The sequence below is a fragment of the Salmo salar genome, chromosome ssa27 (genome assembly GCF_905237065.1).
Source record: "Salmo salar chromosome ssa27, Ssal_v3.1, whole genome shotgun sequence".
NCBI lineage: Eukaryota > Metazoa > Chordata > Actinopteri > Salmoniformes > Salmonidae > Salmo > Salmo salar.
The window spans coordinates 20,670,154-20,690,070 of NC_059468.1; the positions used below are offsets into that span (position 1 = coordinate 20,670,154).

The window sequence follows — 19,917 nt, forward strand, 5'->3', positions numbered from 1 at the left end:
ATTAGGCTACTAGGGTTCTTACTTTGCCTTTTGGTGTATTGAAAAATACTCTGATGTCCGTCTTTTATTTTTCTGCCATTTTTCTACCTGGCTGGCTGGCTGGCTGGCTGGCTGGCTACACACACAGTGTGTAGGTTATTTACAGTAGGAGATGGGCTTCTATCATCTTCAATCATTCTATTTGGGCTTCGATCTAAAAGGTAGCTAGCAAATGTGAAACGGATTAAAATGACAAGAGTTGACAGCTGTATGAGTTCACCATTTACACAACATATGCTGCCACCTTTTGTAATTTTAATAGTTTGTTTCATATTGGCTGGCTTCCAACAATAGCTGAATTTGCAAAGCTAGCGAGCACCAATTCAGTTTCAGTGGTGTTTGCTATAATCTTTGCTACCCGGTTTAAATAAAGGTGAAATAAAATAAATAAATAAAAGTTCCCTTGCGACAATTTAGCTTTTGCAACGAGACCATTAAATATATTTAAGACAATGGTAGAAGAGAGTGTAGTTCTGTTCAGTTTGGATTTCAGTTTATCGCTAACCTTATCACAGGGACTTTGAAGCACTAACTTACATCATCTGCTTGCTGATCTTGGAATAAATTGACGATAGCAAAGATTCCATCTTTGACGACGCCACATAAATGGAATAGGTACTAGCTAGCTTAATAGTTAATATTTGCGCGCTAGCTCTGCATATTCAGCTAGTGTGTGTGCGCGATTGACTGGATTAACCTCACGTCAGTTACGTGCATTGAGTGCCTTTCAGACTAGCACAGGAGTGGAAACGTTAAAAGGTGTCTATTCATTCTTATTTATTTAGTTTCATATGGTCATGTCCCCCCCCCCCGGTGACACACAGTGCAGTAGTATGTATTGTCAGTGACACACAGTACTGTAGTATGTATTGTTAGTGATACACAGTACACAGTGGTATGTATTGTCAGTGATACACGGTACTGTGGTATGTATTGTCAGTGACACACGGTACTGTAGTATGTGTTGTCAGTGACACACGGTACAGTAGTATGTATTTTCAGTGACACACAGTACAGTAGTATGTGTTGTCAGTGACACTCTGTACATACAGTAGTATGTATTATCAGTGACACACAGTACAGTAGTATGTATTGTCAGTGACACACAGTACAGTAGAATGTATTGTCAGTGACACACATTACAGTAGTATGTTTTTTCAGTGACACACAGTACATACTGTAGTATGTGTTGTCAGTGACACACAGTACAGTAGTATGTATTTTCAGTGACACACAGTACAGTAGAATGTATTATCAGTGACACACAGTACAGTAGTATGTATTTTCAGTGACACACAGTACAGTAGTGTGTATTGTCTCTCTCTTCTCTTTATCCCTTTTTATTTCCTTTTCCTCTCCATGTCTCTACTTTCTCCTTCCTCCTCCCTCTCTCCTCACCTCTCCTCTCAGTGTGTTAGTGTAGGGCCTGGTACATATAGATACTTCACCTCTATTCCTCTCACTTCAAAGTGTTCCCTGCTACCTGTCACAGCTGTATGGCTGATTCCTGTCCTCCTCCCACTCTCTCTCTCCTTCTCTCTCCCACTCTCTCTCTCTCTCTCTCTCTCCCCCCACTTTCTCACTACCTCTCTCTCCCTCTCTGACTTTCTCTCTCTCTCCCTCTCTCTCCCTCTCTCTCTCCCTTGCTCTCTCTCCCCCCACTCTCTCTCTACTGCTCTCTCTCTCTTCCCCCCACTCTCTCTTCCCCCACTTTTTCCCTCTCTCTCTCTCTCTCTCTCTCTCTCTCTCTTCCCCCCACTCCCTCTTCCCCCACTCTCTCTCCCTCCCTCTCTCTCTCTCGCTCTCTCCCCCTCTCTCGCCTCTCCTCATGCTCCCTCTCACTCATTACTGCGCCCTCAGCTCAGCTTTATTTACGACATCAACAACAACCTCGGCTATAGATATATAGTGTCATGGTCTATTATTTATATACAGTGAGATAGAGAGTGTGTGGGGGAAGACTGGATCTGTGTCTCATGATGACGGTGCCTCTCAGCCTCTCACCTTACTCTCTGTTTGTCTTTATTTCTGTCTGTGTGTGTGTGTATGTGTATGTGTGTGTGTGTGTGTGTTTGAGTGTCTCCGTGTGTTGGCATGCTTGCTAATGTGTTCTCTTTCTCCCCTCCAGAAGTCGAGTGCGGAACAACGCGTGAGGCTGGACCTGGGCCTGTGGGATAAGTTCAGTGAGCTGGCTACTAAGTGCATTATAAAGATCGTGGAGTTTGCCAAACGAGTACCTGGTTTTACAGGACTCACCATAGCTGACCAGATCACGCTGCTTAAAGCTGCCTGCCTCGACATACTGGTAAGGACTGACTGTCGCACACAGGCACACAGGCACACAGATCTCACACACACAGATCACACAGATCAAAGCTGCCTTCCGTATCAGTAGTTTGAAAAGTAGTACATCTCTAATGTACATAGTTAGTGCATTCATTCCTATGTAGTAAGACTAGTTTTATTCCTTCATATCAGTGTTCCTCAACCTCTGGTCCCTAATGGTTAACTGACACTGATTAAGTCACTTCTACAGGATAGTTATAATGTAAATGGACATCCAAGGAGGGATAATGTAGTAGTTTACCAATCTGTGGCACAGGAAGAGTTGAGACACAGCCCTACTACTCAGTGTTCATTTTTGCAAATGTAATCACAGCTGTAATTGTGCTAGCCTGACGAATGACACAGATTAGCACTGTGAATCACAGCAGTAATTGTGCTAGCCTGACGAATGACACAGATTAGCACTGTGAATCACAGCAGTAATTGTGCTAGCCTGACGAATGACACAGATTAGCACTGTGAATCACAGCAGTAATTGTGCTAACCTGACGAATGACACAGATTAGCATTGTGAATCACAGCAGGAATTGTGCTAGCCTAACGAATGACACAGATTAGCACTGTGAATCACAGCGGGAATTGTGCTAGCCTAACGAATGACACAGATTAGCATTGTGAATCACAGCGGGAATTGTGCTAGCTAACGAATGACACAGATTAGCATTGTGAATCACAGCAGGAATTGTGCTAGCCTGACGAATTGACACAGATTAGCACTGTGAATCCATGCAGAAACACATAGCGTACCCTTACCACATGAATAGGTTTCTATTTAATGACAAAAGGTTTGGCCTAATTCCATCTGTACTGTTTAATGTGTAAAGATCTCTGATAACTGGGTTTGCTCTCTCCACTGAGGTAGCTAGGCAATACGCTAGTCTTTACGCTAGTCAATACGCTAGTCAATACGCTAGGCAATACGCTAGGCAATACGCTAGTCACGCTAGTCAATACGCTAGTCAATACACTAGTCAAGACGCTAGTCAATATGCTAGTCAATACGCTATTCAATACATTAGTCGATACGCTAGTCAATACGCTTGGCAACACACTAGTCAATACGCTAGTCAATACGCTAGGCAACACGCTAGTCAATACGCTAGTCAATACGCTAGGCAATACGCTAGGCAATACGCTAGTCACGCTAGTCAATACGCTAGTCAATACACTAGTCAATACGCTATTCAATACATTAGTCGATACGCTAGTCAATACGCTAGGCAACACACTAGTCAATACGCTAGTCAATACGCTAGTCAATACGCTAGGCAACACACTAGTCAACACGCTAGTCAATACGCTAGGCAACACGCTAGTCAATACGCTAGTCAATACGCTAGTCAAGACGCTAGTCAATACGCTAGTCAATACGCTATTCGATACATTAGTCGATACGCTAGTCAATACGCTAGGCAACACACTAGTCAAGACGCTAGTCAATATGCTAGTCAATACGCTATTCGATACATTAGTCGATCGCTAGTCAATACGCTAGGCAACACACTAGTCAATACGCTAGTCAATACGCTAGGCAACACACTAGTCAATACGCTAGTCAATACGCTAGGCAACACGCTAGTCAATACGCTAGTCAATACGCTAGTCAATACGCTAGGCAATACGCTAGGCAATACGCTAGTCATACGCTAGTCAATACGCTAGGCAATACGCTAGTCAAGACGCTAGTCAATACGCTAGTCAATACGCTATTCAATACGTTAGTCGATACGCTAGTCAATACGCTAGGCAACACGCTAGTCAATACGCTAGTCAATACGCTAGGCAACACGCTGAAACCTCTGAACTTCCTCCCTAGAGTCCGGTCCTTAGACCTTATTGGTTGGTTTGCACAGCCAGCCAATTGAAGAGAAGGTTAATTGATCCTGACAGTCGATCAGTATGTGGAGGAGCCATCCTTAATCAGAGGACATTAGGTTAGTGTTTCAGATGTAACTCGGCTCCAAATCTAATAAAGGATTGAAATGCTTGTGTCTTTCTGCAGTGAAGTTGTTTTTGTTCATATTTGTCTGGGTTGCTGTATGTTTTTCTGGAGCAGGGATCTGAAATACGGGGGATCACATTGTTAGAAGATCGCCCCTGGCTGAGTGCTGTTTGTTTATATATTTGTTTATGTAGGAGTAGTGCAGGCGCGTGCTGTGATAATATAGCCTCAATAATGAGAGAGAGAGAGAGAGAGAAGAGAATGAAGAGGCGGGAGAGAGAGAAGGGGAAGGGAGGGGGAGAAAGAAAGAAAGAGAGGAGAGAGGGGTGGATTGTGTCAAGCTCCAGAGTCATGTGTCTCTCTCTCTCTCTGTCTCCACAGGGTTATCCTCAGTCAGCTCCTTACCTCTCTCTCTCTGTCTCCACGGGGTTATCCTCAGTCAGCTCCTTACCTCTCTCTCTGTCTCCACGGGGTTATCCTCAGTCAGCTCCTTACCTCTCTCTCTGTCTCCACGGGGTTATCCTCAGTCAGCTCCTTACCTCTCTCTCTGTCTCCACAGGGTTATCCTCAGTCAGCTCCTTACCTCTCTCTCTGTCTCCACAGGGTTATCCTCAGTCAGCTCCTTACCTCTCTCTCTGTCTCCACGGGGCTATCCTCAGTCAGCTCCTTACCTCTCTCTCTGTCTCCACGGGGTTATCCTCAGTCAGCTCCTTACCTCTCTCTCTGTCTCCACGGGGTTATCCTCAGTCAGCTCCTTACCTCTCTCTCTCTGTCTCCACAGGGTTATCCTCAGTCAGCTCCTTACCTCTCTCTCTGTCTCCACGGGGTTATCCTCAGTCAGCTCCTTACCTCTCTCTCTGTCTCCACGGGGCTATCCTCAGTCAGCTCCTTACCTCTCTCTCTGTCTCCACGGGGTTATCCTCAGTCAGCTCCTTACCTCTCTCTCTGTCTCCACAGGGTTATCCTCAGTCAGCTCCTTACCTCTCTCTCTGTCTCCACGGGGTTATCCTCAGTCAGCTCCTTACCTCTCTCTCTGTCTCCACAGGGTTATCCTCAGTCAGCTCCTTACCTCTCTCTCTGTCTCCACGGGGTTATCCTCAGTCAGCTCCTTACCTCTCTCTCTGTCTCCACAGGGTTATCCTCAGTCAGCTCCTTACCTCTCTCTCTGTCTCCACGGGGTTATCCTCAGTCAGCTCCTTACCTCTCTCTCTGTCTCCACGGGGTTATCCTCAGTCAGCTCCTTACCTCTCTCTCTGTCTCCACGGGGTTATCCTCAGTCAGCTCCTTACCTCTCTCTCTGTCTCCACGGGGTTATCCTCAGTCAGCTCCTTACCTCTCTCTCTGTCTCCACGGGGTTATCCTCAGTCAGCTCCTTACCTCTCTCTCTGTCTCCACGGGGTTATCCTCAGTCAGCTCCTTACCTCTCTCTCTGTCTCCACGGGGTTATCCTCAGTCAGCTCCTTACCTCTCTCTCTGTCTCCACGGGGTTATCCTCAGTCAGCTCCTTACCTCTCTCTCTGTCTCCACGGGGTTATCCTCAGTCAGCTCCTTACCTCTCTCTTCTGTCTCCACGGGGTTATCCTCAGTCAGCTCCTTACCTCTCTCTCTGTCTCCACGGGGTTATCCTCAGTCAGCTCCTTACCTCTCTCTCTGTCTCCACGGGGTTATCCTCAGTCAGCTCCTTACCTCTCTCTCTGTCTCCACGGGGTTATCCTCAGTCAGCTCCTTACCTCTCTCTCTGTCTCCACGGGGTTATCCTCAGTCAGCTCCTTACCTCTCTCTCTGTCTCCACGGGGTTATCCTCAGTCAGCTCCTTACCTCTCTCTCTGTCTCCACGGGGTTATCCTCAGTCAGCTCCTTACCTCTCTCTCTGTCTCCACGGGGTTATCCTCAGTCAGCTCCTTACCTCTCTCTCTGTCTCCACGGGGTTATCCTCAGTCAGCTCCTTACCTCTCTCTCTGTCTCCACGGGGTTATCCTCAGTCAGCTCCTTACCTCTCTCTCTGTCTCCACGGGGTTATCCTCAGTCAGCTCCTTACCTCTCTCTCTGTCTCCACGGGGTTATCCTCAGTCAGCTCCTTACCTCTCTCTCTGTCTCCACGGGGTTATCCTCAGTCAGCTCCTTACCTCTCTCTCTGTCTCCACGGGGTTATCCTCAGTCAGCTCCTTACCTCTCTCTCTGTCTCCACGGGGTTATCCTCAGTCAGCTCCTTACCTCTCTCTCTGTCTCCACGGGGTTATCCTCAGTCAGCTCCTTACCTCTCTCTCTGTCTCCACGGGGTTATCCTCAGTCAGCTCCTTACCTCTCTCTCTGTCTCCACGGGGTTATCCTCAGTCAGCTCCTTACCTCTCTCTCTGTCTCCACGGGGTTATCCTCAGTCAGCTCCTTACCTCTCTCTCTGTCTCCACAGGGTTATCCTCAGTCAGCTCCTTACCTCTCTCTCTGTCTCCACGGGGTTATCCTCAGTCAGCTCCTTACCTCTCTCTCTGTCTCCACGGGGTTATCCTCAGTCAGCTCCTTACCTCTCTCTCTGTCTCCACGGGGTTATCCTCAGTCAGCTCCTTACCTCTCTCTCTGTCTCCACGGGGTTATCCTCAGTCAGCTCCTTACCTCTCTCTCTGTCTCCACGGGGTTATCCTCAGTCAGCTCCTTACCTCTCTCTCTGTCTCCACGGGGTTATCCTCAGTCAGCTCCTTACCTCTCTCTCTGTCTCCACGGGGTTATCCTCAGTCAGCTCCTTACCTCTCTCTCTGTCTCCACGGGGTTATCCTCAGTCAGCTCCTTACCTCTCTCTCTGTCTCCACGGGGTTATCCTCAGTCAGCTCCTTACCTCTCTCTCTGTCTCCACGGGGTTATCCTCAGTCAGCTCCTTACCTCTCTCTCTGTCTCCACGGGGTTATCCTCAGTCAGCTCCTTACCTCTCTCTCTGTCTCCACGGGGTTATCCTCAGTCAGCTCCTTACCTCTCTCTCTGTCTCCACGGGGTTATCCTCAGTCAGCTCCTTACCTCTCTCTCTGTCTCCACGGGGTTATCCTCAGTCAGCTCCTTACCTCTCTCTCTGTCTCCACGGGGTTATCCTCAGTCAGCTCCTTACCTCTCTCTCTCTGTCTCCACGGGGTTATCCTCAGTCAGCTCCTTACCTCTCTCTCTGTCTCCACGGGGTTATCCTCAGTCAGCTCCTTACCTCTCTCTCTGTCTCCACGGGGTTATCCTCAGTCAGCTCCTTACCTCTCTCTCTCTGTCTCCACGGGGTTATCCTCAGTCAGCTCCTTACCTCTCTCTCTGTCTCCACGGGGTTATCCTCAGTCAGCTCCTTACCTCTCTCTCTGTCTCCACGGGGTTATCCTCAGTCAGCTCCTTACCTCTCTCTCTGTCTCCACGGGGTTATCCTCAGTCAGCTCCTTACCTCTCTCTCTGTCTCCACGGGGTTATCCTCAGTCAGCTCCTTACCTCTCTCTCTGTCTCCACGGGGTTATCCTCAGTCAGCTCCTTACCTCTCTCTCTGTCTCCACGGGGTTATCCTCAGTCAGCTCCTTACCTCTCTCTCTGTCTCCACGGGGTTATCCTCAGTCAGCTCCTTACCTCTCTCTCTGTCTCCACGGGGTTATCCTCAGTCAGCTCCTTACCTCTCTCTCTGTCTCCACGGGGTTATCCTCAGTCAGCTCCTTACCTCTCTCTCTGTCTCCACGGGGTTATCCTCAGTCAGCTCCTTACCTCTCTCTCTGTCTCCACGGGGTTATCCTCAGTCAGCTCCTTACCTCTCTCTCTGTCTCCACGGGGTTATCCTCAGTCAGCTCCTTACCTCTCTCTCTGTCTCCACGGGGTTATCCTCAGTCAGCTCCTTACCTCTCTCTCTGTCTCCACGGGGTTATCCTCAGTCAGCTCCTTACCTCTCTCTTTCTGTCTCCACGGGGTTATCCTCAGTCAGCTCCTTACCTCTCTCTTTCTGTCTCCACGGGGTTATCCTCAGTCAGCTCCTTACCTCTCTCTCTGTCTCCACGGGGTTATCCTCAGTCAGCTCCTTACCTCTCTCTCTGTCTCCACGGGGTTATCCTCAGTCAGCTCCTTACCTCTCTCTCTGTCTCCACGGGGTTATCCTCAGTCAGCTCCTTACCTCTCTCTCTGTCTCCACGGGGTTATCCTCAGTCAGCTCCTTACCTCTCTCTCTGTCTCCACGGGGTTATCCTCAGTCAGCTCCTTACCTCTCTCTCTCCTCTCATCCTCAGATCAGGGGTCAGCCTGAAATGAAAAGGCCCTTCTCTCTCTGTACTGGTAGCTCACAGCACAGCAGCTACAATAGTCTCACTATTCAGTGCCCAGGGTTAGTGCGGAATCATGTATCACGGGGGTGGTATTTAATAAAGTAGTGTTAAATATTTCATACATTTAGTCAAGTAAATGTCATGATGAATAAGATCATAATGTGATGTCTGTAGATATGTTGTTCTGTCCAGAGACTGCAGTGTATTCTGAATGGATAGATGTTATCCTACATATCAGTAGTGTTATTGGGGTTTCTGGTGGTCTACATTAGTAGTGGCTGTATCACACTATCACTTCCTGGTGTGATGAGAGCTGCTGCCACACTGTCCGGCTGTGTGAGCGAGATAACAGGACGTGCTACTATCCCTGTGCTCTTAGCACTGATTAGATGGGGGATCTGCAGTAATGCTAGATGGATTTGTTTGTTATGACTAAGTGGTATTTGTCAAATGTGACAAGTCACTGGGGTTGAAGAGGTGAGAAGTTCAAGTCCTGCTCTCACAGATACACACACACACACACACCTGGGTGAACGAGTGTATGAAGAAGGAACAAACGGTGTGTGTGTGTGTGTGTGTGTGTGTGTGTGTGTGTGTGTGTGTGTGTGTGTGTGTGTGTGTGTGTGTGTGTGTGTGTGTGTGTGTGTGTGTGTGTGTGTGTGTGTGTGTGTGTGTGTGTGTGTGTGTGTAATGAAGAGACAGACAGTCTCAGTCTTTGAAGCCAGTTGAGTGGGCTGGCACTGACAGCTAGTGAGTGGTGTGTGTCTGTACGTGTGAGTGCACGTTGACAGTGAGTGGCAGGAGCGTCCACGACATGAAACAGAATAAAACATGGAGGCTGGCAGAGATTCACACACCGGCTGGCCAGACACACACACACACACACACACACACACACACACACACACACACACACACACACACACACACACACACACACACACACACACACACACACACACACACACACACACACACACACACACACACACACACACTGTATAGTAGAAACCAGCAGCAGGCATACAGAAACACTGTGAGGTTCCTCCTCAAGGTCATAATCATAGAGGTGGTTTCTCTCTCTAGTCGTTGTTGGCTGTGAAACGTGTCAGTCCTAGCAGGTATATAGTATAACTACTGCATGGCCTTGTCCCTAGCTTCTCTCAGTGGGCTTCACTTTGAGTTTGTCTACTCTTTCCCTCACTGTCCCTCTCTCCTCTTCTCCCCTCACTGTCCCTCTCTCCTCTTCTCTCCTCACTGTCCCTCTCTCCTCTTCTCTCCCTCACTGTCCCTCTTCTCTCCCTCACTGTCCCTCTTCCTCTTCTCCCCTCACTGTCCCTCTTCTCTCCCTCACTGTCCCTCTCTCCTCTTCTCTCCCTCACTGTCCCTCTCTCCTCTTCTCTCCCTCACTGTCCCTCTCTCCTCTTCTCCCCTCACTGTCCCTCTTCTCTCCCTCACTGTCCCTCTCTCCTCTTCTCTCCTCACTGTCCCTCTCTCCTCTTCTCTCCTCACTGTCCCTCTTCTCTCCCTCACTGTCCCTCTCTCCTCTTCTCTCCCTCACTGTCCCTCTCTCCTCTTCTCCCCTCACTGTCCCTCTCCTCTTCTCTCCTCACTGTCCCTCTCTCCTCTTCTCTCCTCACTGTCCCTCTCTCCTCTTCTCTCCCTCACTGTCCCTCTCTCTTCTCTCCTCACTGTCCCTCTCTCCTCTTCTCTCCTCACTGTCCCTCTCTCCTCTTCTCTCCTCACTGTCCCTCTTCTCTCCCTCACTGTCCCTCTCTCCTCTTCTCTCCTCACTGTCCCTCTCTCCTCTTCTCTCCCTCACTGTCCCTCTCTCCTCTTCTCCCCTCACTGTCCCTCTCTCCTCTTCTCCCCTCACTGTCCCTCTCTCCTCTTCTCTCCCTCACTGTCCCTCTCTCCTCTTCTCCCCTCACTGTCCCTCTCTCCTCTTCTCCCTCACTGTCCCTCTCTCCTCTTCTCTCCCTCACTGTCCCTCTCTCCTCTTCTCCCCTCACTGTCCCTCTCTCCTCTTCTCTCCCTCACTGTCCCTCTCTCCTCTTCTCTCCCTCACTGTCCCTCTCTCCTCTTCTCCCCTCACTGTCCCTCTCTCCTCTTCTCCCCTCACTGTCCCTCTTCTCTCCCTCACTGTCCCTCTCTCCTCTTCTCCCCTCACTGTCCCTCTCTCTCTCTCCCTCACTGTCCCTCTCTCCTCTTCTCTCCCTCACTGTCCCTCTCTCCTCTTCTCCCCTCACTGTCCCTCTTCTCTCCCCTCACTGTCCCTCTCTCCTCTTCTCTCCCTCACTGTCCCTCTCTCCTCTTCTCCCCTCACTGTCCCTCTTCTCTCCCTCACTGTCCCTCTCTCCTCTTCTCTCCCTCACTGTCCCTCTCTCCTCTTCTCTCCCTCACTGTCCCTCTCTCCTCTTCTCCCCTCACTGTCCCTCTCTCTCTCTCCTCACTGTCCCTCTCTCCTCTTCTCTCCCTCACTGTCCCTCTCTCCTCTTCTCCCCTCACTGTCCCTCTTCTCTCCCTCACTGTCCCTCTCTCCTCTTCTCTCCCTCACTGTCCCTCTCTCCTCTTCTCCCCTCACTGTCCCTCTCTCTCTCCCTCCTGTCCCTCTTCTCTCCCTCACTGTCCCTCTCTCCTCTTCTCCCCTCACTGTCCCTCTTCTCTCCCTCACTGTCCCTCTCTCCTCTTCTCTCCCTCACTGTCCCTCTCTCCTCTTCTCTCCTCACTGTCCCTCTTCTCTCCCTCACTGTCCCTCTCTCCTCTTCTCCCCTCACTGTCCCTCTTCTCTCCCTCACTGTCCCTCTCTCCTCTTCTCCCCTCACTGTCCCTCTCTCCTCTTCTCCCCTCACTGTCCCTCTCTCCTCTTCTCCCCTCACTGTCCCTCTCTCCTCTTCTCTCCCTCACTGTCCCTCTCTCCTCTTCTCCCCTCACTGTCCCTCTTCTCTCCCTCACTGTCCCTCTCTCCTCTTCTCTCCCTCACTGTCCCTCTCTCCTCTTCTCTCCCTCACTGTCCCTCTCTCCTCTTCTCCCCTCACTGTCCCTCTTCTCTCCCTCACTGTCCCTCTCTCCTCTTCTCTCCCTCACTGTCCCTCTCTCCTCTTCTCCCCTCACTGTCCCTCTTCTCTCCCTCACTGTCCCTCTCTCCTCTTCTCCCCTCACTGTCCCTCTCTCCTCTTCTCTCCCTCACTGTCCCTCTCTCCTCTTCTCCCCTCACTGTCCCTCTTCTCTCCCTCACTGTCCCTCTCTCCTCTTCTCTCCCTCACTGTCCCTCTCTCCTCTTCTCCCCTCACTGTCCCTCTTCTCTCCCTCACTGTCCCTCTCTCCTCTTCTCTCCCTCACTGTCCCTCTCTCCTCTTCTCCCCCTCACTGTCCCTCTCTCCTCTTCTCTCCCTCACTGTCCCTCTCTCCTCTTCTCTCCCTCACTGTCCCTCTCTCCTCTTCTCCCCTCACTGTCCCTCTTCTCTCCCTCACTGTCCCTCTCTCCTCTTCTCTCCCTCACTGTCCCTCTCTCCTCTTCTCCCCTCACTGTCCCTCTTCTCTCCCTCACTGTCCCTCTCTCCTCTTCTCTCCCTCACTGTCCCTCTCTCCTCTTCTCCCCTCACTGTCCCTCTCTCCTCTCTCCCTCACTGTCCCTCTTCTCTCCCTCACTGTCCCTCTCTCCTCTTCTCCCCTCACTGTCCCTCTCTCCTCTTCTCTCCCTCACTGTCCCTCTCTCCTCTTCTCCCCTCACTGTCCCTCTTCTCTCCCTCACTGTCCCTCTCTCCTCTTCTCCCCTCACTGTCCCTCTCTCCTCTTCTCTCCCTCACTGTCCCTCTCTCCTCTTCTCCCCTCACTGTCCCTCTTATCTCCCTCACTGTCCCTCTCTCCTCTTCTCTCCCTCACTGTCCCTCTCCTCTCTTATCATCTCCTCTCCCATACTGTGTGCATACATAATGTATATTTCTCTCCTCCTCTCCTTTCCCCTGTCATATAGATTCTACGTATCTGTACCCGGTACACTCCGGACCAGGACACCATGACGTTCTCAGACGGGCTGACCCTGAACCGGACCCAGATGCACAACGCAGGCTTCGGCCCGCTCACCGACCTGGTGTTCACCTTCGCCCACCAGCTGCTGCCCATGGAGATGGACGACACAGAGACTGGCCTGCTCAGTGCCATCTGCCTCATCTCTGGAGGTACACTACACTTTCTGCAACACGTCTGATACAGTGGTCAGAGACAGAGAGGTGATTTAAGAACTGGTCAAAGTTGCCCAGAATCTAAGGTGACAGATGTAAAACTTGAACAAGTCATTAGAAAGGCTGTCAAAGTCCAAACACATTTGATACAGACTTAGACTGACAGACAGACAGACTGACAGACAGACACAAAGTCTGTAATCAGGTCCTACACAGGTCCATCTCTGTGAGGCAGTGTATGAGACAGTGTGTGTGCGTGCGTGCGTGCGTGCGTGCGTGCGTGTGTTGGACTGTTCCATTCAGCATGTTTCAGCACACAACACATCAGGCAGAACTTCTCCCTCTGCTGGGACAGGGCAGGCAGACATGAATTCAAACACACACCCAGTGATCTCTGCATTCTGGCATAATGCAGTTATAAATACACTCTGACACACGCTCCTCCCCTGCGGTGTATAACTGGTGTATTGGGGAAGGTTTCCATTCCAAGGTGTGAATCCCCAGAGCCTTGCCATATATTGCATGCTGTTGTATAATCCCCAGGGGAGGAACTAAGCACTCTGCTGTGTCTCTCAGTAATGTGAGTCTGTGACTGGCAGGCCTCAGGTCCTACAGCAGGAGCTGGTGCTTTCAACGCACTCACACACTGACCCCGAATGGACAGAAGTGGTACTGCAAGCTTTACAAGTCATAATGTCAAAATAAAATGATACAAATGTCATATAGGACTACTGGCTTTAGAGAACTGTGCGATATTAAATAAAAAGAAGTTGGTGGAATTTGATTTATTTTTCCATGGAAACCGTTCCAGTCGGATTACTTTTAACCAAGTTTCTAGACATTTACAGCACAACTCCTTTTATGCCAGACTATATCAAAGTGCAAGCTCATGGGGCCTATGGCCTGGTAAAGGCCTGGCTACGTGTTGCCCTACTCTATGACTCTGCTGTGTCTTTCCAACTCCTTGGTCATACATAGCCTATCTGTCTCTCAGACCGGCAGGATCTGGAGGAACCCTCTAAGGTCGACCAGCTCCAGGAGCCTCTACTGGAAGCTCTGAAGATCTATGTGAGGAAGAGGAGGCCCAGCAAGCCACACATGTTCCCCAAGGCCCTGATGAAGATCACTGACCTCCGCAGCATCAGCGCCAAAGGTACAGACAGAGACTCATATACTAATGCAACTGAGTAGAAATGAGCACACTATAGATTCAATAGCATTTCAGTAGGCAAACTTTGTACACAGATGCCCTATAAAATCGTTTTGCAATATGTCCTTTCCTCTCCCTCCAGGTGCGGAGCGGGTCATCTCGCTGAAGATGGAGATCCCTGGCTCCATGCCTCCTCTGATCCAGGAGATGCTAGAGAACTCAGAGGGACAAGACGGCCAGAGCAGCACCCAGGGCGAGGATGGCAGCAGCCCCAAGAAGGGCACCCCTAAGGGGGGTACGGGGGGTAAATCCTCCCCTGTGTCCCCTGACCCCTCAGACAGCGATGGGCCCACAGTGGCCCCTGAGGAGGAAGAGGACCCCTAGGTCCCCGTGGAACTCAAGGCCTCTCAGACAGACACTCTCTCTATTTGACATTCCTTTGCACAAAAAAAAACGAAAAATAGGTCGACAGCCAGGCATGGTGGACCCCCTCTCCTCCTCCCCTCAGGCCTTCGGTCCCTTGGTGACCACCACCACCTTCGCTTGTTCTTATGTTTTCCTTTACGTTTGTTTTTTCCTTCTCTCTCTTTATCTCTTCATTTCCCCTTAAAAAACGACAGCACTAAGGCCTAAATGGCACAGTTGTTGGTTTGTGTATAATTCTAAATTGATTGAGGTTGTGTCTCGGGACCCTGGTGTGATTGGTCGAGTTGGGTTTGACCCCGCCTGGCCACACCCACTTACCTGTACACAAAGGTCATAGGTCATCCTCCTCAGGTCTCCTGTGTAAATTCATCCCTGCATGACGGGCTTGCCGAGTTTAATGCGTGGTTTTAACCTCCCTCTCTCTCTCTCATATTGTTGAATACATTGTACATACCATTGTATGGTTAGAAATCTCTGTTTCTATGACGAATTTTGTGGTGCTTTTTTCATTGTCTTAAATATTATAGTTTGAGGCGAAACAGTACATACATGACAAGGTTTAAAGGGGGGCTAAAATATAACGTCCTTTACAAAAACAGTTACTTAGAATGTTCTTGCATATAGACAGTCTGGAAGACTAATACTTTATATTTGTTCCTATATTTAACGTTTGTTTTTTGGTCTTTTATGACTCTTTATGTTGATGTCTCGTTGAGTGTACATTGCATTCACCATAAAGCCAGTGCTAGAGGCTTCTCTCCCGTATCAGCGGCTGCATCTCTTCAGCTGTTTCCTCAAGGGGGGAAGCCAGACTGTAGAGGCCATAGATATACAATGACTAGATTGAATCTAGATGTTCAATTACTAGATTGGATCTGTCTACTGCAGATAACAGCTTGTAATGTAATGTACAGGGTTTCTGAGGCTAAAAGGCTTCTGAGATTTTATCAGAAAATGCCATTCCAGGAGACAAACCAAGCAGTCTTAACCAGTGAAATCTTTCTGCTTAAAGATAAGGGTTGAGCAACACTCATTGACAAAGACGTTATTTAACCCAAACATGGACCACTGAGAAATCGAACCGTTGTTTTAAATTGAATTTGGTTATACAGTATATTTGAAGTTCCCTCGCAATTCTCTTGAACATTCTCCACCATCTGTGCAGAGAAATGCATTCTTATTATAGTAAAATCTAAATTGTTTCTCTGATGCAGTTTCAATCTAGTAAGTGTACATTTATGGCTAACGACAACTACAAGCATCTGGGCAACAAAAAACGCACATTGGGTTCTGGAGTACCCCCAGAATCACTACCTACCCCTTATATACATACAGAAGTGTCTTGTTTTGGCAGTAAACCACGGGGACATTGCAATCCTTAAAATACATATTCATGAGCTAACCACATGGCCGGGAAGATTGTACACTAGACTAATGTAAGGGATTCTAGAACCCACTACGCATTCCTAGTTCTAGTTCTACAGACAGAATGACTGACTGTTGCCTTGTTCCTCAGACGGTCTCGTACAAAACCACATTGATGCAAATGAGATTCTTTACACATGACCCTTAGCCCCTAAAACATGCAGTACGCTCGGGTAGCGTTCATTCGGGGTGTTCAGATAGAAATATATTATGTAGACATGCGCTTCTCTGTCATGTAGAATAGGGAATCATGTCAGTTCTGTAACAACAAGACATTTCTATCTGTAACGTTACCTCCTGAATGCAGCACTGTTTTCTGTTTTGTCCCACATCGGCCACTGCAACAGCCCTCCTGATCTTATGAATATATTCTTAGTAAAGCTGCTTTTCTTCAGCGCCAAAAGGGATAGATTCAATCCGTAGCGCTGAAGATCTGTGGTATACTGGGATTCAAATTTAAAGGCAATGTTCCCGCGTTTGGGGAGACTGCATTCACGTTAAACGCTGCATATGTCAGCTCAATTGGAAATGACCTTTAACTTTCAATTGCGTTATATGGGGTGGCAGGGTAGCCTAGTGGTTAGAGCATTGGACTAGTAACCGAAAGGTTGCAAGTAAAATATACCATGGATCTTCAGCTCTATGGATTGAATCTAGCCATAAATCACTGAGTAGAATTTAGACACTATTTAGAAAGTTAATAGCCTAGAATACACATTGAATATTGCTCTGTTTGTTCCTTTGTTGTGAAGTGAAACAGTGATATTCAGTGTGGAAGCCAGGCTAGGAAGTTAATACTACAGCTAGGAAGAACTAGGACCTCTTCAGTCCCTTATCACCTGTCCTAGCCTGGTATCACTTGTGTTTGAAAGGATAAGGATAGATAATATTGTTTACTCAGATGTTGACTCGTTACTCAACTGTAGCACGAAGGCAATACTTCTCATAGCACTTATAAATCTTGAATCTTGAATATGTAGCCAATACAATGTTAAGGGTGATGGTAATATACAATATTCTTTCTCACTCTTAAGGGTAATAATAATTTGGCATAAACTATGAGGGATTATTGAGTCATTCATCAGAAGGTTCTTTATTCTGAATGAAGGCAAAAGTCATTGTTGAACCACAAGGGAATGGATGACCACTATAGTCAGTCAGCTAGAATCAAGGTTAGGGTCAATTCCAATTTAATTCTTCCAGTTTAGGAATGGACTGACTTGATATGGAATTGACCCCAACCCTGGCTAGAACCCTCCAGAAACATCTCACAGACAACCATCTCCTCCATATCTGTCCCACACGATCATATCTTAAGGGGAAAACAAAACTGTCTCAGTTTACCATGTTTGAATGTGAATATGTTGTGAAGGAGATACATAGGAATGATATGCAGTGTTAAAGGAATACTTACTTTAAAGCAGCGTTTCGTCAAATTCATTGCATCTCATAGTATGTATGAAAAAAAGGAAATGCTCTCTTTCCCTCTCTTTGTAGGAGAGAGAAGGATGTAGGGGGAAACAATCCTGGTGGCTCATCACAAGAGCAGTGTGGGTGAATCTCAATAGTCTTCCCTACATTCCTATCCAACTTCTCAAAACACATTGAAGGAAAGGGTGCAGAACCTCAGACCTTCTCCGCCAATGTGTGTTGTTGAGGAGGTGAGGAATCAACAAAAGACTTTTTGAGTTTTACCCCGAGTGTCTTTGAAGCTGGAAAAGTTATTTCACAGCTGAAGAATGTCTACATCCAACTCCCTGAAGTGTCCACAGCGCTGCCTACAGGCACCAGGTGACATGGCAGGGAACTCTGATCCATTCCACAATACTGAATTTACTACGTTGATTTCTGTTGAATGTTGTACCGATGTAACTGTTAATATTTACTACTACTATCTCACTGCAGACTTCTCCATGTATTAGATGGTGTGTGTGTGTGTAGTGTGCATTGCGTTTCAATGAATGGCAGCGCTTAGCTACCAGACCTCTGAGCTTCATCTCATAGCCAGCCCCTCTTGGGTAGCAGCTGCTCACCTCCACACCATTTAGGACCACGTGGTCTCAGAACCTGAGCATGGTTCGCAAAATTCCAGAAATGTTCCCAAAATGCCCTTTTTTTAAGGAATCACGGTTGGAGGTTTTTCGGATTCTGGAGTAATAAGCTAAAGGAAATTCCAACGTGGAACACTTTCTGCTTTGTTTTTTTTAACGGAATTTTGAAACCCTAGTTGCCCCCAATGTCATCACTGATCAAACGACAGAGATGCTTTCCGCTCTTTAGTTGGAATGCCAAGCAGCTGTCACAATCAACCAATCAACTGACAGCAATTTGGTTAAGTCAATAACGGAATAAGATCAATACATGTGGATCGCATTCAGGAAGGGGGCAATTTATTAAACATCGCAGATAGAAATACACTGAATAGAGCTAGCAGGATGATTCCATACTCTACAAATCAGTGGTGTATGTTCTACGCAACATATTTCTATCCGAATGTACCACAATGCTGTGTGCCCTACTGAACGCGGCTCATGATCCAACTATTCCGTAGAAGCCAGAGAGAACATGATTGTGAACCTCAAAAATGTCACCAACGAAAGCAGCTCTGTTGTTATGCCTGTTCAAAAAGTGTCAATGTTCAAAAGTTTAACATTTACAGATAATGTATATGATTGCCATTGGTATGAGAAAAATACCATTGTCATCATATATGCAGTGTTGTATAGTTATTATGAAGAGACATGATCAGATTATGGTTGAGGTTTCTTTGGCTTACTGGACTTGAGGGTGGGCGGGGCAGCAGGGAGGGGTTGTCATGGTGATAATACATTTACCCAGAACCTCCTGCTGGCCTGGTGGGAAGAGGGCAGGAAGTCCTTATAAGGAGTTTTACAGTGAGCTTCTATCTTGTTTTCATTCTCCATTTTCAATATTGTCTGTACATTAACAATGCTTTTTATGTTAATATACTGTTTAACTTTACCATGAAATGTCCTGGCAAAGTAACACAAATATATTTATTTTAAAATATATAATGCGTGGATGTATTATAACCTGAATATTTTTGATTTGCTGTAGCCTCGAAGCCTTGAATACTGTGTGTGTGTGTATATATCATGTTCCTAAGGTTCTGCTCTGCAGGAAATAGAGTGAAGTTAATTAAGAAAATCACATTCAAAAAGGACAGAAAACCCAACGGCCAGAGAATAATTTACATTTCATTGTTTACTTCCAAGTTCTTGTTCAAAAAGGTACATTGTCTCTTTGACTTTTTAACAGTTAAAATGTGCTGAAGCACCGCGTTCCTAACTTCTAAAAGCTGCTTAGGACAAATACAGAACATTTCCATGGTAATAATAAAAAACAAAATTGTATTGTATGTATAATAAAAAGTGTAAAACACCTACACAGTAGAAAGCATTAAACGTCACCATTAAAATAAAATAAAAGAGAGGGGGGGGGGGATGTACAAAAGTCTGCAGCACGGGTATTTCCACGAGCGTGTGTCTGGTCCTGGTTGAATACTTCAAAACGAAATCCTTCCTTTCTACATTGAAATAATCACTGATCGGACATGACTGGATAGGTACACCACCACTGCTTCCACCTATCCCCCACCTCTCAGATGATTTCTTCTAGGAAGTGAAGAAGGAAGGATGCACGTTAAAATTACTCAAGCGGTGTGTAAATAGCTCTGTTCAAATTGTTTAAAAATCCATCCTTCCTGATTTCCCAGAGGTGGTCACAGAGCATAAGTGATTGGATAGGTGACAGCAAGGGTACCAACATATTACTTTCCCCAGTCCAACCAATGAAGATCTGTGATTACTTCAAGGGAGGGAGGAAGCATTTAAATAGCACTGGAACAGAGCCTGTGTGTGGGAGGGATTCCATGATCTAGTCGAACATGTCGTACTGATCATCGTCTGACCCTGACTCAGCAAAGTACTTCACTTCCTTCTTGGCCCTGCCTCTGCCCGGTCGTTCTCGGGAAGCCACGCTGGATTGGCTGAAACGGTTGGAGTCCACATCATCATCATCATCTGACATGGGGGGCGGGGTCACGGCTGCTTTCTTTGATGGCTTCTACACAGGGGGAAGACAAGAGATGACACTTAAGTATCTTGTTGTATGGTTATTACA

General features: G+C 47.6%; 1 protein-coding gene and 1 pseudogene across 6 annotated transcripts in view; one reads left to right on the forward strand and one right to left on the reverse strand.

Moving 5' to 3' along the window:
* LOC106588672 (retinoic acid receptor alpha-A-like) overlaps window positions 1-19,180 on the forward strand; it is a 105,683-nt pseudogene extending 86,503 nt beyond the window's left edge. Inside the window, exons 5-8 of the transcript XR_006762364.1 lie at window positions 2,168-2,344; window positions 12,566-12,770; window positions 13,768-13,926; window positions 14,066-19,180. The product of XR_006762364.1 is annotated as a retinoic acid receptor alpha-A-like (transcript). The remainder of the gene's footprint in view (window positions 1-2,167; window positions 2,345-12,565; window positions 12,771-13,767; window positions 13,927-14,065) is intronic.
* Window positions 18,982-19,917, reverse strand: part of LOC106588671 (DNA topoisomerase 2-beta) — a 30,480-nt gene continuing 29,544 nt past the window's right edge. For all 5 annotated transcript variants that reach the window (XM_014177891.2, XM_014177893.2, XM_014177892.2 and 2 more), the window contains one exon: window positions 18,982-19,860. In XM_014177891.2, coding sequence (XP_014033366.2) covers window positions 19,672-19,860 — 189 coding nt within the window. In that variant the 3' untranslated portion in view covers window positions 18,982-19,671. The remainder of the gene's footprint in view (window positions 19,861-19,917) is intronic.